The sequence below is a fragment of the Odontesthes bonariensis genome, chromosome 5 (genome assembly GCF_027942865.1).
Source record: "Odontesthes bonariensis isolate fOdoBon6 chromosome 5, fOdoBon6.hap1, whole genome shotgun sequence".
NCBI lineage: Eukaryota > Metazoa > Chordata > Actinopteri > Atheriniformes > Atherinopsidae > Odontesthes > Odontesthes bonariensis.
Genome location: NC_134510.1, coordinates 41,657,648 through 41,673,084, shown reverse-complemented (window position 1 = coordinate 41,673,084; position 15,437 = coordinate 41,657,648). Strand labels below are relative to the sequence as shown.

At 55.4% G+C, this 15,437-nt stretch overlaps 1 protein-coding gene across 2 annotated transcripts in view; it reads right to left on the bottom strand.

Annotated features, from left to right (window-relative positions):
* The window catches only part of pogzb (pogo transposable element derived with ZNF domain b), a 46,107-nt gene that overhangs the window by 15,271 nt on the left and 15,399 nt on the right, over positions 1-15,437 (bottom strand). For both annotated transcript variants that reach the window (XM_075466410.1, XM_075466412.1), the window contains exons 8-10: positions 11,220-11,365; positions 2,993-3,093; positions 2,766-2,912 (exon numbers count right to left, since the gene is read on the bottom strand). In XM_075466410.1, the coding sequence (XP_075322525.1) occupies positions 2,766-2,912; positions 2,993-3,093; positions 11,220-11,365 (394 nt within the window). The remainder of the gene's footprint in view (positions 1-2,765; positions 2,913-2,992; positions 3,094-11,219; positions 11,366-15,437) is intronic.

Below are 15,437 nucleotides of genomic sequence, written 5' to 3'. Positions count from 1 at the left end.
TGGTGTGTTACCTGGTGTGTGGGAGGTTACCTGGTGTGTGGGGGGTTACCTGGTGTGTTGCCTGATGTGTGGGGGGTTACCTGGTGTGTGGGGGGTTACCTGGTGTGTTACCTGGTGTGTGGGAGGTTACCTGGTGTGTGGGGGGTTACCTGGTGTGTTGCCTGGTGTGTGGGGGGTTACCTGGTGTGTTGCCTGGTGTGTGGGGGGTTACCTGGTGTGTTACCTGGTGTGTGGGAGGTTACCTGGTGTGTGGGGGGTTACCTGGTGTGTTGCCTGATGTGTGGGGGGTTACCTGGTGTGTGGGGGGTTACCTGGTGGGTTACCTGGTGTGTTGCCTGGTGTGTGGGAGGTTACCTGGTGTGTTACCTGGTGTGTGGGGGGTTACCTGGTGTGTGGGAGGTTACCTGGTGGGTTACCTGGTGTGTTACCTGGTGTGTGGGGGGTCACCTGGTGTGTTACCTGGTGTGTGGGGGGTTACCTGGTTTGTGGGGGGTTACCTGGTGTGTGGGGGGTTACCTGGTGTGTGGGGGGTTACCTGGTGTGTTACCTGGTGTGTGGGGGGTTACCTGGTTTGTGGGGGGTTACCTGGTGTGTGGGGGGTTACCTGGTGTGTGGGGGGTTACCTGGTTTGTGGGGGGTTACCTGGTGTGTGGGGGGTTACCTGGTGTGTTACCTGGTGTGTGGGGGGTTACCTGGTTTGTGGGGGGTTACCTGGTGTGTGGGGGGTTACCTGGTGTGTGGGGGGTTACCTGGTGTGTTACCTGGTGTGTGGGGGGTTACCTGGTGTGTTGCCTGGTGTGTGGGGGGTTACCTGGTGTGTTGCCTGGTGTGTGGGGGGTTACCTGGTGTGTTACCTGGTGTGTGGAGGGTTACCTGGTGTGTTGCCTGGTGTGTGGGAGGTTACCTGGTGTGTTGCCTGGTGTGTGGGGGGTTACCTGGTGTGTTACCTGGTGTGTGGAGGGTTACCTGGTGTGTTGCCTGGTGTGTGGGAGGTTACCTGGTGTGTTGCCTGGTGTGTGGAGGGTTACCTGGTGTGTTACCTGGTGTGTGGGGGGTTACCTGGTGCGTTACCTGGTGTGTGGGAGGTTACCTGGTGTGTGGGGGGTTACCTGGTGTGTTGCCTGGTGTGTGGGGGGTTACCTGGTGTGTTACCTGGTGTGTGGGAGGTTACCTGGTGTGTGGGGGGTTACCTGGTGTGTTGCCTGATGTGTGGGGGGTTACCTGGTGTGTGGGGGGTTACCTGGTGTGTTGCCTGGTGTGTGGGGGGTTACCTGGTGTGTTACCTGGTGTGTGGGAGGTTACCTGGTGTGTGGGGGGTTACCTGGTGTGTTGCCTGATGTGTGGGGGGTTACCTGGTGTGTGGGGGGTTACCTGGTGGGTTACCTGGTGTGTTGCCTGGTGTGTGGGAGGTTACCTGGTGTGTTACCTGGTGTGTGGGGGGTTACCTGGTGTGTGGGAGGTTACCTGGTGTGTGGGGGGTTACCTGGTGTGTGGGGGGTTACCTGGTGTGTGGGGGGTTACCTGGTGGGTTACCTGGTGTGTTACCTGGTGTGTGGGGGGTCACCTGGTGTGTTACCTGGTGTGTGGGGGGTTACCTGGTGTGTTACCTGGTGTGTGGGGGGTTACCTGGTTTGTGGGGGGTTACCTGGTGTGTGGGGGGTTACCTGGTGTGTGGGGGGTTACCTGGTGTGTTACCTGGTGTGTGGGAGGTTACCTGGTGTGTGGGGGGTTACCTGGTGTGTTACCTGGTGTGTGGGAGGTTACCTGGTGGGTTACCTGGTGTGTTACCTGGTGTGTGGGAGCTTACCTGGTGTTTTACCTGGTGTGTGGGGGGTTACTTGGTGTGTGGGGGGTTACCTGGTGGGTTACCTGGTGTGTTACCTGGTGTGTGGGAGCTTACCTGGTGTTTTACCTGGTGTGTGGGGGGTTACTTGGTGTGTGGGGGGTTACCTGGTGGGTTACCTGGTGTGTTACCTGGTGTGTGGGGGGTTACCTGGTGTGTTGCCTGGTGTGTGGGGGGTTACCTGGTGTGTTGCCTGGTGTGTGGGGGGTTACCTGGTGTGTTGCCTGGTGTGTGGGGGGTTACCTGGTGTGTTACCTGGTGTGTGGGGGGTTACCTGGTGTGTTGCCTGGTGTGTGGGGGGTTACCTGGTGTGTTACCTGGTGTGTGGGGGGTTACCTGGTGTGTTACCTGGTGTGTGGGGGGTTACCTGGTGTGTTACCTGGTGTGTTACCTGGTGTGTGGGGGGTTACCTGGTGTGCTACCTGGTGTGTGGGGGGTTACCTGGTGTGTTACCTGGTGTGTGGGGGGTTACCTGGTGTGTGGGGGGTTACCTGGTGTGTTACCTGGTGTGTGGGGGGTTACCTGGTGTGTGGGGGGTTACCTGGTGGGTTACCTGGTGTGTTACCTGGTGTGTGGGAGGTTACCTGGTGTGTTACCTGGGGGGTTACCTGGTGTGTGGGAGGTTATCTGCTGTGTTACCTGGGGGGTTACCTGGTGTGTGGGGGGTTACCTGGTGTGTGGGAGGTTACCTGGTGTGTGGGGGGGTTACCTGGTTTGTTACCTGGTGTGTTATCTGGTGTGTGGGAGGTTACCTGCTGTGTTACCTGGTGTGTGGGGGGTTACCTGGTGTGTGGGGGGTTACTTGGTGTGTGGGAGGTTACCTGCTATGTTACCTGGGGGGTTACCTGGTGTGTGGGGGGGTTACCTGGTGTGTGGGGGGTTACCTGGTGTGTGGGGGGTTACCTGGTGTGTGGGGGGTTACCTGGTGCCGCAGCAGGTGTTGCTGGTAGTTGACGGGGTTTCTGGTCACCTTCAGACAGAAAACACACAGCAAGAACCGAGAGTCTCTGTGGAAGCTGGCGAAGTGCTGCAGGACGTCCGAGTAGAAGGACGAGCGATAGGAACACACCTGTGAGCAGAGTCAACACACCTGGGGTAAGACCTGAGAACCATCAGACAGGCAGCAAATAGATAAGACGTGACGCTCACCTGGCAGATGTAGGGCATCTCACCCGGTTTGTGGTTGGACTTCATGTGGTTCAAGAAGGTCGGCTCGTTCTCGAAGGCCCACTCACAAATACGGCACATACCTGAGAACAGCACACCTGGGTCAGACACGCAGCTCGAGTTCTTCAACGAGTGAAGTCTGAGGTCAAGTCCAGGAAATAAAAATCCAACAAGTCTCGTGTCAAGAGAGGGGGCGCTGCTGAGCACGCATGGAGTAAGACGTGTGTTTGTGTAGCTCTGCAGGAAACTTCGGTAAAACTATTATTTTCAGGTATTCTCAGTAAATAACACCTCAAGTTTAAGTTGCCATTGGTGTTCAAGTGTTAGATAAGCCAGATGGCGAACAAACAAAACAAAACACGACAAACGACCTTATCTGCATCGAAGCTAACAGGTCAGACCACATGTGAACCGAAGGCGTCAGAGGAGAACACAGCGATGTCTTTTGACTTTGAAGGATTTAAACGCGAATTGCGTGACGAACTGGTTGATGTAATGAAGAAGGAGGTTCGTGCTGTACTTGAAAGTGAGCTGGGGGTTTTCAAGACGGACGTTCTGGTTTTAAAATCTGGCCTGGAAGAATTCAAAAACACTGCTGGTTCGGACCTAGCCGTGCTACATAGCACGCTAGCTGGCGCAGAGCAAAGTTAGTCCACCTGCAGTGATGATATTACCACGCTACAGCCCGAAGTGAAGCGCCTGACGGAGTTAACCGATGATCTTCAAAAGAAATGCGACGACTTGGAAGGGAGGTCACGCAGGAATAACGTCAGGATAGTTGGTATACCCGAATCTGCTGGCAGCAGTTCTACATCAGCGGTGTCAGCTTTGCTTAAGGAGGAGTTTAAGCTAGACAAGGCTCCCCTGATCGATAGGTCACATCGCTCACTGCAGGACGCTCCTGAAAAAGGGAAACCACCAAGAACGGTCATAGCGCGCCTTCACTACTACAAGGACTGCGACGAAATTCTACGCCAAGCGAGGACCAAACAGAGGATCCAAGTCAGCGATATGACCATCTCTGTCTTCCCGGATTACACTGCGCGAGTGGCCAAGGCACGGGCGGCGTTTTACGATGTGAAACGAATTCTGAAGGATGCCCCTGATGTCAGGTACGGGCTCCGCTTCCCAGCCAAGCCAAGGGTCGAGTCATCCTTCACTGATCCAAACGCTGCCATGACTTACGTTACTGAGAACATTGTTCGCCGTTAACACTGACGGTGTTGGTCATGGGTCTGCAAAGGTGATATTTCTCCCTTTCTATACTTGGTTAACCTGGAGCTAACTGACCACCAATGATTACTGAATGACCACAGGTTATTCTTTTTTTTTTCTTGAGATATCGCCACAGAATGTGTAGCCTACTACTACAACCTGATTTTTTTTTTTTCTTCTTTCTTTCTCTCTAAATTAATATGGACCTTCATACGTCATTGGGGCAGAAGCTTGCCATCACTCAAAATAAGTGTGTGGTCTTGTTAGTAGCTTACTCTTTTCACTGCATTGGTTTGTATACAAACTACTTCTTTAATTATTTCATGTCTTCTATGTTTGAAAGGTTGGAGGTGGCAGCTGGTTATTTTTATGTTTATATAAATGTGGCAGATTTAAGTTTTTTTTTTTTTTTTTTTTAGGTGTGATCAAAGTTTGGGATTTACAGTACCTCTGTTCATTATCATTATCATTCCTTACTCCCTGCAGACTGCATAGTTTAGCAGTTTAGGTACCTGTAGAGCTATGTGCTCTTACTTTTTTCTAGGGTTTTTTTATGCGATCTCCAGGTTGGGGGGAGGTCGGCATAGGGGAATAGGGCCTAGGGTACACTTATTTTTTTTCCCTTTTCTTTTCTTTTCCTTGCTCTTTTTCTTCGATTTATTCTTCAATATGTTTGCCTTGTTTGCTTACCACTGGGGACTTTTAGCACAGAATCTCTCTGAGTGTACATTTAAAGTATGACTTCACAAAGTAGCTGTTCACCCTGTGCCACACGCCTCATCAGTTGGAATGTGAAGGGGATGAATCACCCAATCAAACGTACCCGTATTTTTACACATTTAAAATCATTGGGTCCAGATATTATTTTCTTGCAGGAGACCCATCTTTTGAGCACGGAATGCTCCAAACTACAAAGGGGTTGGGTTGATCACATTTTCTCTTCTAGTTGTGGTACCAGAGCCAGAGGGGTGGCAATCCTGATCAAAAGAGGGACCCCCTTTGCTCCGTCACAGGTTATCACTGATACAAACGGACGGTATATCATAGTTACAGGAAAACTTTATGGCACACCCATCATCCTAACTAACCTATATGGTCCGAACTGGGACAATCCACAGTTTTTCTCACAGTTAATAGCCAAGCTCCCAGATGTCAACTCACATCATCTAATAATGGGAGGAGACTTTAATTGTGTTCTAGACCCGACTTTAGATAGGTCCAGGGCTGGGACACAGGGCTGTGTTTCCAAGTCTGGTGAGGTCCTTCTGTCATTTTTCAGTCATTACAGGTTAAGAGATCCATGGAGAAGTTCTAACCCAACAACCAGGCAGTACTCTTTCTACTCTCCAGTACACAAGTCCTATTCAAGGATAGATTACTTTATTGTTGATGATAGGTCTCTTTCTTTTGTCAGTCACTCTAAATACCACAGTATTATTATATCAGATCATTGCCCTCTGCAGTTAGATCTCCAGATGCCTAATAGTAGCACTAAACACAGGACATGGCGCTTTGACCCATTACTACTAAACGATAAGGATTTTACTACTTTCATTAGTAGTCAAATTGATTTCTTTTTTGAAACAAACTCAACGCCCGACATATCTTACAGTACAATTTGGGAGGCATTTAAAGCATATATAAGAGGCCAAATAATCTCCTACACAGCAAAGTTGCGATCAGCACGTTATTTTCAACTTACTGAATTATCAAAGAAAATTAAAGACCTAGACAATAGGGCTACTTCTGATCTTTCTGATCCAAACTTACATAAAGAACGTTTACTATTAAAATCTGAATATGACTGCTTATCCATCAAAGACACAGAACAACTTCTTTTTAAATCTAAGCAAACATATTATGAACATAGTGACAAAGCAGGTAGACTCCTCGCTCATCAGCTACGTCAGAAAACAGCTAAAACCACTATCCCTGAAATTCGCACTGCACCAGATAAAACCACCACTCATCCACAGGCTATTAATGATCAATTTAAAGATTATTACACTGGTATCTATACACCAGAGACAAATGTTGATACTGGGGAGATCCGAGAGTTCTTGGATAAACTTGAAATTCCGCAGATAAGTCAAGAAGCACAAGCCATTATTGATGCCCCTATATCATGTCAGGAAATCACACAAGCTATCAGCTCTTTGCAGAGTGGTGAGGCAGCGGGTCCCGATGGGATATCAGTTGAATTTTATAAAGCCTTTTCCAATAAATTGACACCCATATTAAGTTCTCTGTATGCAGATATTCTATCTTTGAACAGAATGCCAGTAACCATGAACCAGGCTGTAATAGCGCTCTTGCTGAAGAAGGGAAAAGACCCCCTGGAATGCAGCGCATACCGCCCAATAAGCCTCCTTTGCTATGACTATAAAATTCTCACAAAAATCTTAGCACGTCGGCTAGAAACTCTCATCTCTGATCTTATTTCCACTGATCAAACAGGTTTCATGCCTGGTAGGCAATCCTTTTTTAACATGCGGCGTCTTCTTAGCATACTTCATTCCAACCATTCGTCTGATACTCCTGAAGTTCTGCTCTCTCTAGATGCGGAGAGGGCTTTCGACAGAATTTTATGGCCATTCCTCTTTGAGGTGCTGGGTAGATTTGGTTTTGGCCCAACTTTCCTTACATGGATGAATATAATTTATAACACTCCTGAGGCTGCTGTGCGCACAAACGTAATAAACTCTAATTTCTTTACACTTCAATGTGGGGTGAGGCAGGGCTGCTGTTTATCACCATTTTTGTTTAATTTAGCAATTGAACCCTTGGCCATAGCTCTCAGAGCTAACAGCAGAGTTCCTGGCATTGTTAGGGGGGGCCTCACCCATAAAGTTTCACTCTATGCTGACGACCTTCTTTTGTATCTCTCCGACCCCGTAGTCTCTTTGCCCCATGTCATGCTCTTCTTAAATTATGTGAAAAAGATATCTGGTTACAAGTTGAACTTTTCTAAAAGTATTATTTTTCCTATTAACAGTTTGGCACAAAATCTTGATTATAATGCATGTCCATTCAGACTAGACAGAGAATCATTCATCTACCTTGGTATTGTGGTCACCCGCACTTACAAAAATTTATATGAGGCTAATTTTAAAAGGTTAATTGAAAAAATGCCAGAGACCAGCCGGACACGAGCCGGAAACCAGCCGGAAACCAGCCGGAAACCAGCCAAAGACCAGCCGGAAACCAGCCAAAGACCAGCCGGAAACCAGCCAGAAACCAGCCGGAAACCAGCCAAAGACCAGCCGGAAACCAGCCGGAAACCAGCCAGAAACCAGCCGGAAACCAGCCAAAGACCAGCCGGAAACCAGCCAAAGACCAGCCGGAAACCAGCCGGAAACCAGCCAGAAACCAGCCGGAAACCAGCCAAAGACCAGCCGGAAACCAGCCGGAAACCAGCCAGAGACCAGCCGGAAACCAGCCGGAAACCAGCCGGAAACCAGCCGGAAACCAGCCGGAGACCAGCCGGAAACCAGCCGGAAACCAGCCAGAGACCAGCCGGAAACCAGCCGGAAACCAGCCGGAAACCAGCCAGAGACCAGCCGGAAACCAGCCGGAAACCAGCCAGAGACCAGCCGGAAACCAGCCGGAGACCAGCCGGAAACCAGCCAAAGACCAGCCGGAAACCAGCCAGAGACCAGCCGGAAACCAGCCGGAAACCAGCCGGAGACCAGCCGGAAACCAGCCAAAGACCAGCCGGAAACCAGCCAGAGACCAGCCGGAAACCAGCCAGAGACCAGCCGGAAACCAGCCGGAAACCAGCCAGAGACCAGCCGGAAACCAGCCGGAAACCAGCCAGAGACCAGCCGGAAACCAGCCGGAGACCAGCCGGAAACCAGCCAAAGACCAGCCGGAAACCAGCCAGAGACCAGCCGGAAACCAGCCGGAAACCAGCCGGAGACCAGCCGGAAACCAGCCAAAGACCAGCCGGAAACCAGCCAGAGACCAGCCGGAAACCAGCCGGAAACCAGCCGGAAACCAGCCGGAAACCAGCCAGAGACCAGCCGGAAACCAGCCAAAGACCAGCCGGAAACCAGCCAGAGACCAGCCAGAGACCAGCCGGAAACCAGCCGGAAACCAGCCGGAAACCAGCCGGAAACCAGCCGGAAACCAGCCGGAGACCAGCCGGAAACCAGCCAAAGACCAGCCGGAAACCAGCCAGAGACCAGCCGGAAACCAGCCAGAAACCAGCCGGAAACCAGCCGGAAACCAGCCGGAAACCAGCCGGAGACCAGCCGGAGACCAGCCGGAAACCAGCCGGAAACCAGCCGGAGACCAGCCGGAGACCAGCCGGAGACCAGCCGGAAACCAGCCGGAAACCAGCCGGAAACCAGCCGGAGACCAGCCGGAGACCAGCCGGAAACCAGCCGGAGACCAGCTGGAAACCAGCCGGAGACCAGCCAGAGACCAGCCGGAAACCAGCCGGAAACCAGCCAGAGACCAGCCGGAGACCAGCCAGAGACCAGCCGGAGACCAGCCAGAAACCAGCCGGAAACCAGCCGGAAACCAGCCGGAGACCAGCCGGAAACCAGCCGGAAACCAGCCGGAGACCAGCCGGAGACCAGCCGGAGACCAGCCGGAAACCAGCCGGAGACCAGCCAGAGACCAGCCGGAAACCAGCCAGAGACCAGCCGGAAACCAGCCAGAGACCAGCCAAAGACCAGCCGGAAACCAGCCGGAGACCAGCCAGAGACCAGCCGGAGACCAGCCGGAGACCAGCCGGAAACCAGCCAGAGACCAGCCGGAGACCAGCCAGAGACCAGCCGGAAACCAGCCGGAGACCAGCCGGAGACCAGCCGGAAACCAGCCGGAAACCAGCCAGAGACCAGCCGGAAACCAGCCAGAGACCAGCCGGAAACCAGCCGGAGACCAGCCGGAAACCAGCCGGAGACCAGCCGGAGACCAGCCGGAAACCAGCCAGAAACCAGCCGGAGACCAGCCGGAAACCAGCCGGAAACCAGCCAGAAACCAGCCGGAGACCAGCCGGAGACCAGCCGGAAACCAGCCGGAGACCAGCCGGAAACCAGCCGGAAACCAGCCGGAAACCAGCCGGAGACCAGCCGGAAACCAGCCGGAAACCAGCCGGAGACCAGCCGGACACCAGCCGGAAACCAGCCGGAAACCAGCCAAAGACCAGCCAGAGACCAGCCGGAAACCAGCCGGAAACCAGCCGGAGACCAGCCGGAGACCAGCCAGAGACCAGCCGGACACCAGCCGGAAACCAGCCGGAGACCAGCCGGACACCAGCCGGAAACCAGCCGGAGACCAGCCGGACACCAGCCGGAAACCAGCCGGAGACCAGCCGGAAACCAGCCGGAAACCAGCCAGAGACCAGCCGGAAACCAGCCGGAAACCAGCCGGAGACCAGCCGGACACCAGCCGGAAACCAGCCGGAGACCAGCCAAAGACCAGCCAGAGACCAGCCGGAAACCAGCCGGAAACCAGCCGGAGACCAGCCGGAGACCAGCCAGAGACCAGCCGGAGACCAGCCGGAGACCAGCCGGAAACCAGCCGGAAACCAGCCGGAGACCAGCCGGAGACCAGCCGGAGACCAGCCAGAGACCAGCCAAAGACCAGCCAGAGACCAGCCGGAAACCAGCCGGAAACCAGCCGGAGACCAGCCGGAGACCAGCCAAAGACCAGCCAGAGACCAGCCGGAGACCAGCCGGAGACCAGCCGGAAACCAGCCAAAGACCAGCCAAAGACCAGCCAGAGACCAGCCGGAGACCAGCCGGAAACCAGCCGGAAACCAGCCGGAAACCAGCCGGAAACCAGCCGGAAACCAGCCAGAAACCAGCCGGAGACCAGCCGGAGACCAGCCGGAAACCAGCCGGAGACCAGCCGGAAACCAGCCGGAAACCAGCCGGAAACCAGCCGGAGACCAGCCGGAAACCAGCCGGAAACCAGCCGGAGACCAGCCGGAGACCAGCCAAAGACCAGCCAGAGACCAGCCGGAAACCAGCCGGAAACCAGCCGGAAACCAGCCGGAAACCAGCCGGAGACCAGCCGGAAACCAGCCGGAAACCAGCCGGAAACCAGCCGGAAACCAGCCGGAGACCAGCCAGAGACCAGCCGGAAACCAGCCGGAGACCAGCCGGAAACCAGCCGGACACCAGCCGGAGACCAGCCGGAGACCAGCCAGAGACCAGCCGGAAACCAGCCGGAAACCAGCCAGAGACCAGCCAGAGACCAGCCAGAGACCAGCCAGAGACCAGCCGGAAACCAGCCGGAAACCAGCCGGAAACCAGCCAGAGACCAGCCGGAAACCAGCCGGAAACCAGCCAGAAACCAGCCGGAGACCAGCCAGAGACCAGCCAGAGACCAGCCAGAGACCAGCCAGAGACCAGCCGGAAACCAGCCAGAGACCAGCCAGAGACCAGCCAGAGACCAGCCAGAGACCAGCCAGAGACCAGCCGGAAACCAGCCGGAAACCAGCCGGAGACCAGCCAGAGACCAGCCGGAGACCAGCCGGAAACCAGCCGGAAACCAGACGGAAACCAGCCGGAAACCAGCCAGAGACCAGCCGGAAACCAAACCACCAAAACCAGCTGGAAACCAACTAGAGACCAGCTGGAAACCAACTAGAGACCAGCCAGAGACCAGCCGGAGACCAGCTGGAAACCAGCCGGAAACCAGCTGGAAACCTGGCTGGTCTCAGACTGGTTTTGGTGCTGGAAACCAACCAGAGACCAGCCAGAGACCAGCTGGAAACCAGCTGGAAACCAGCCAGAGACCAGCTGGAAGTAAGGCAAGGCAAGTTTATTTGTACAGCACAATTCAACACCGGAAATTTAAACGTATGAGACGACGTGTCGGTGGTCATGGAACTGGAAGTCGGACATATTTGGAGTGTTTGATTTTAAATGTTTGACCAGCGCAGCCAGAACGTGGACCTGAGTTCTGGTCCAAATGTTCCTCACATAAACAATAAATAACAGAGGAAATGCATTTCAAAGGTAGCAGGTGTGGTTCTTACAGGAGGAGGGGGCGGAGCCATGCACCTGGTCCTGGTGGCTCTGCAGCTGGGTCGGAGACGAGAACTGTCGGTAACAGAACCGGCAGCAATGCTGCTCGCTGCCGCCGGCGATCAGCTCCGAATGCTGCAGCATGTGCTGCATCAACCTGCACACAGACACAGTTTAACAGCCTGTAACCCGTCCAGGTGAGTCCAGGTGAGTCCAGGTGAGTCCAGGTGAGTCCGGGTGAGTCCGGGTGAGTCCGGGTGAGTCCAGGTGAGTCCAGGTGAGTCCGGGTGAGTCCAGGTGAGTCCAGGTGAGTCCGGGTGAGTCCGGGTGAGTCCGGGTGAGTCCAGGTGAGTCCGGGTGAGTCCGGGTGAGTCCGGGTGGCGTGTATCCCTTTTCCAACCCAGTTTAGACAAAACCACGCCCACTTCCGCAGTACGGAAGCCTAGTCGGGAAGCGAGAGACTGACCCAATAGAAACTAGTACGAGCCGCACGCTTATCAGTCGTTCCTAAATGGTAAATTCGCCCCTTTCAAGATGACAGATCACGATCATACTTACGCAGAGCTTCTTTGGTACGTTAGCATGTTATGTGAATTAATGCCAGCAGATACAGTCTAGCTAATCATCTAACGTTATCTCACGTTATCACTGACGCCACCTTCATACATATTTTTTACAGCTTAGTAAGTAAGTTATGATCATGTTAGTTTGGCGTTGTTCATAGATAATTAATTACTGTAATTGCCTCCCAAAACGAATTCAAGAATATAAAAAGATATGATGGGAGATAATCGCATCTTAGAATCTTTAACAGAGTGGCGTAGTACACCAAACTACGCTGTCTGTCATGACAATAAATGAACATTACTGAACTGACTGCTTTACACACTAAAGATAGCCGATAGCCGATAGCCTAGCACATAGGCGAGCTACGTCTGTTCGCATTTGTGATCAGAATGACATATGCGCTCATGACAATAAATAAACATTACTAAATGACTGCTTTTACACAGTAAAGTTACGATGGCGGGCGAGCGATGATAGCGTATGGGTAGCTGCTGCTTCGCGTCGGCATACGCGGCTTCCGTGCTAGCAAGGGGGCGTGGCTTAGTCTAAACTGGGTTGGAAAAGGGATACACGGCGCCGGGTGACCCACCTCAGGTCAGGTGACCCACCTCAGCTCAGGTGACCCACCTCAGCTCGCTCGGGTGACCCACCTCAGCTCAGGTGACCCACCTCAGCTCAGGTGACTCACCTCAGCTCAGGTGACCCACCTCAGCTCAGGTGACCCACCTCAGCTCAGGTGACCCACCTCAGGTCAGGTGACTCACCTCAGCTCAGGTGACCCACCTCAGGTCAGGTGACTCACCTCAGCTCAGGTGACTCACCTCAGCTCAGGTGACCCACCTCAGCTCAGGTGACTCACCTCAGCTCAGGTGACCCACCTCAGCTCAAGTGACCCACCTCAGCTCAGGTGACCCACCTCAGCTCAGGTGACCCACCTCAGGTCAGGTGACCCACCTCAGCTCAGGTGACCCACCTCAGCTCAGGTGACCCACCTCAGCTCAGGTGACCCACCTCAGCTCAGGTGACCCACCTCAGCTCAGGTGACTCACCTCAGCTCAGGTGACCCACCTCAGCTCAGGTGACCCACCTCAGCTCGGGTGACCCACCTCAGGTCGGGTGACCCACCTCAGGTCAGGTGACCCACCTCAGGTCAGGTGACCCACCTCAGCTCAGGTGACTCACCTCAGGTCAGGTGACCCACCTCAGCTCAGGTGACCCACCTCAGGTCAGGTGACCCACCTCAGGTCAGGTGACTCACCTCAGGTCAGGTGACCCACCTCAGGTCAGGTGACTCACCTCAGGTCAGGTGACTCACCTCAGCTCAGGTGACCCACCTCAGCTCAGGTGACCCACCTCAGCTCAGGTGACTCACCTCAGGTCGGGTGACCCACCTCAGCTCAGGTGACCCACCTCAGGTCAGGTGACCCACCTCAGGTCAGGTCAGGTGACCCACCTCAGCTCAGGTGACCCACCTCAGGTCAGGTGACCCACCTCAGCTCAGGTGACCCACCTCAGGTCAGGTGACCCACCTCAGCTCAGGTGACCCACCTCAGCTCAGGTGACTCACCTCAGGTCGGGTGACCCACCTCAGGTCGGGTGACCCACCTCAGCTCAGGTGACCCACCTCAGCTCAGGTGACTCACCTCAGCTCGGGTGACCCACCTCAGGTCGGGTGACCCACCTCAGCTCAGGTGACCCACCTCAGGTCGGGTGACCCACCTCAGGTCAGGTGACCCACCTCAGCTCAGGTGACCCACCTCAGCTCAGGTGACTCACCTCAGGTGACCCACCTCAGCTCAGGTGACCCACCTCAGCTCGGGTGACCCACCTCAGCTCGGGTGACCCACCTCAGCTCAGGTGACCCACCTCAGGTCGGGTGACCCACCTCAGCTCGGGTGACCCACCTCAGGTCAGGTGACCCACCTCAGCTCAGGTGACCCACCTCAGGTCAGGTGACTCACCTCAGCTCAGGTGACCCACCTCAGGTCAGGTGACCCACCTCAGCTCAGGTGACCCACCTCAGGTCAGGTGACCCACCTCAGCTCAGGTGACCCACCTCAGCTCAGGTGACTCACCTCAGCTCAGGTGACCCACCTCAGCTGAAGTGACCCACCTCAGGTCGGGTGACCCACCTCAGCTCGGGTGACCCACCTCAGGTCAGGTGACCCACCTCAGCTCAGGTGACCCACCTCAGCTCAGGTGACTCACCTCAGCTCAGGTGACCCACCTCAGCTGAAGTGACCCACCTCAGGTCGGGTGACCCACCTCAGCTCGGGTGACCCACCTCAGCTCAGGTGACCCACCTCAGCTGAAGTGACCCACCTCAGGTCGGGTGACCCACCTCAGCTCGGGTGACCCACCTCAGGTCAGGTGACCCACCTCAGCTCAGGTGACTCACCTCAGGTCAGGTGACCCACCTCAGCTCAGGTGACCCACCTCAGGTCAGGTGACCCACCTCAGGTCAGGTGACTCACCTCAGGTCAGGTGACCCACCTCAGGTCAGGTGACTCACCTCAGGTCAGGTGACCCACCTCAGCTCAGGTGACCCACCTCAGCTCAGGTGACCCACCTCAGCTCAGGTGACTCACCTCAGGTCGGGTGACCCACCTCAGCTCAGGTGACCCACCTCAGGTCAGGTGACCCACCTCAGGTCAGGTCAGGTGACCCACCTCAGCTCAGGTGACCCACCTCAGCTCAGGTGACCCACCTCAGCTCAGGTGACCCACCTCAGCTCAGGTGACTCACCTCAGGTCGGGTGACCCACCTCAGCTCAGGTGACCCACCTCAGCTCAGGTGACTCACCTCAGGTCGGGTGACCCACCTCAGCTCAGGTGACCCACCTCAGCTCGCTCAGGTGACCCACCTCAGCTCAGGTGACCCACCTCAGCTCAGGTGACCCACCTCAGGTCAGGTGACCCACCTCAGCTCAGGTGACTCACCTCAGCTCAGGTCAGGTGACCCACCTCAGCTCAGGTGACCCACCTCAGCTCAGGTCAGGTGACCCACCTCAGCTCAGGTGACCCACCTCAGCTCAGGTGACCCACCTCAGCTCAGGTCAGGTGACCCACCTCAGCTCAGGTGACCCACCTCAGCTCAGGTGACCCACCTCAGGTCAGGTGACCCACCTCAGCTCAGGTGACCCACCTCAGGTCAGGTGACCCACCTCAGCTCAGGTCAGGTGACCCACCTCAGCTCAGGTGACCCACCTCAGCTCAGGTGACTCACCTCAGGTCGGGTGACCCACCTCAGGTCGGGTGACCCACCTCAGCTCAGGTGACCCACCTCAGCTCAGGTGACTCACCTCAGCTCGGGTGACCCACCTCAGGTCGGGTGACCCACCTCAGCTCAGGTGACCCACCTCAGGTCGGGTGACCCACCTCAGGTCAGGTGACCCACCTCAGCTCAGGTGACCCACCTCAGCTCAGGTGACTCACCTCAGGTGACCCACCTCAGCTCAGGTGACCCACCTCAGCTCGGGTGACCCACCTCAGCTCGGGTGACCCACCTCAGCTCAGGTGACCCACCTCAGGTCGGGTGACCCACCTCAGCTCGGGTGACCCACCTCAGGTCAGGTGACCCACCTCAGCTCAGGTGACCCACCTCAGGTCAGGTGACTCACCTCAGCTCAGGTGACCCACCTCAGGTCAGGTGACCCACCTCAG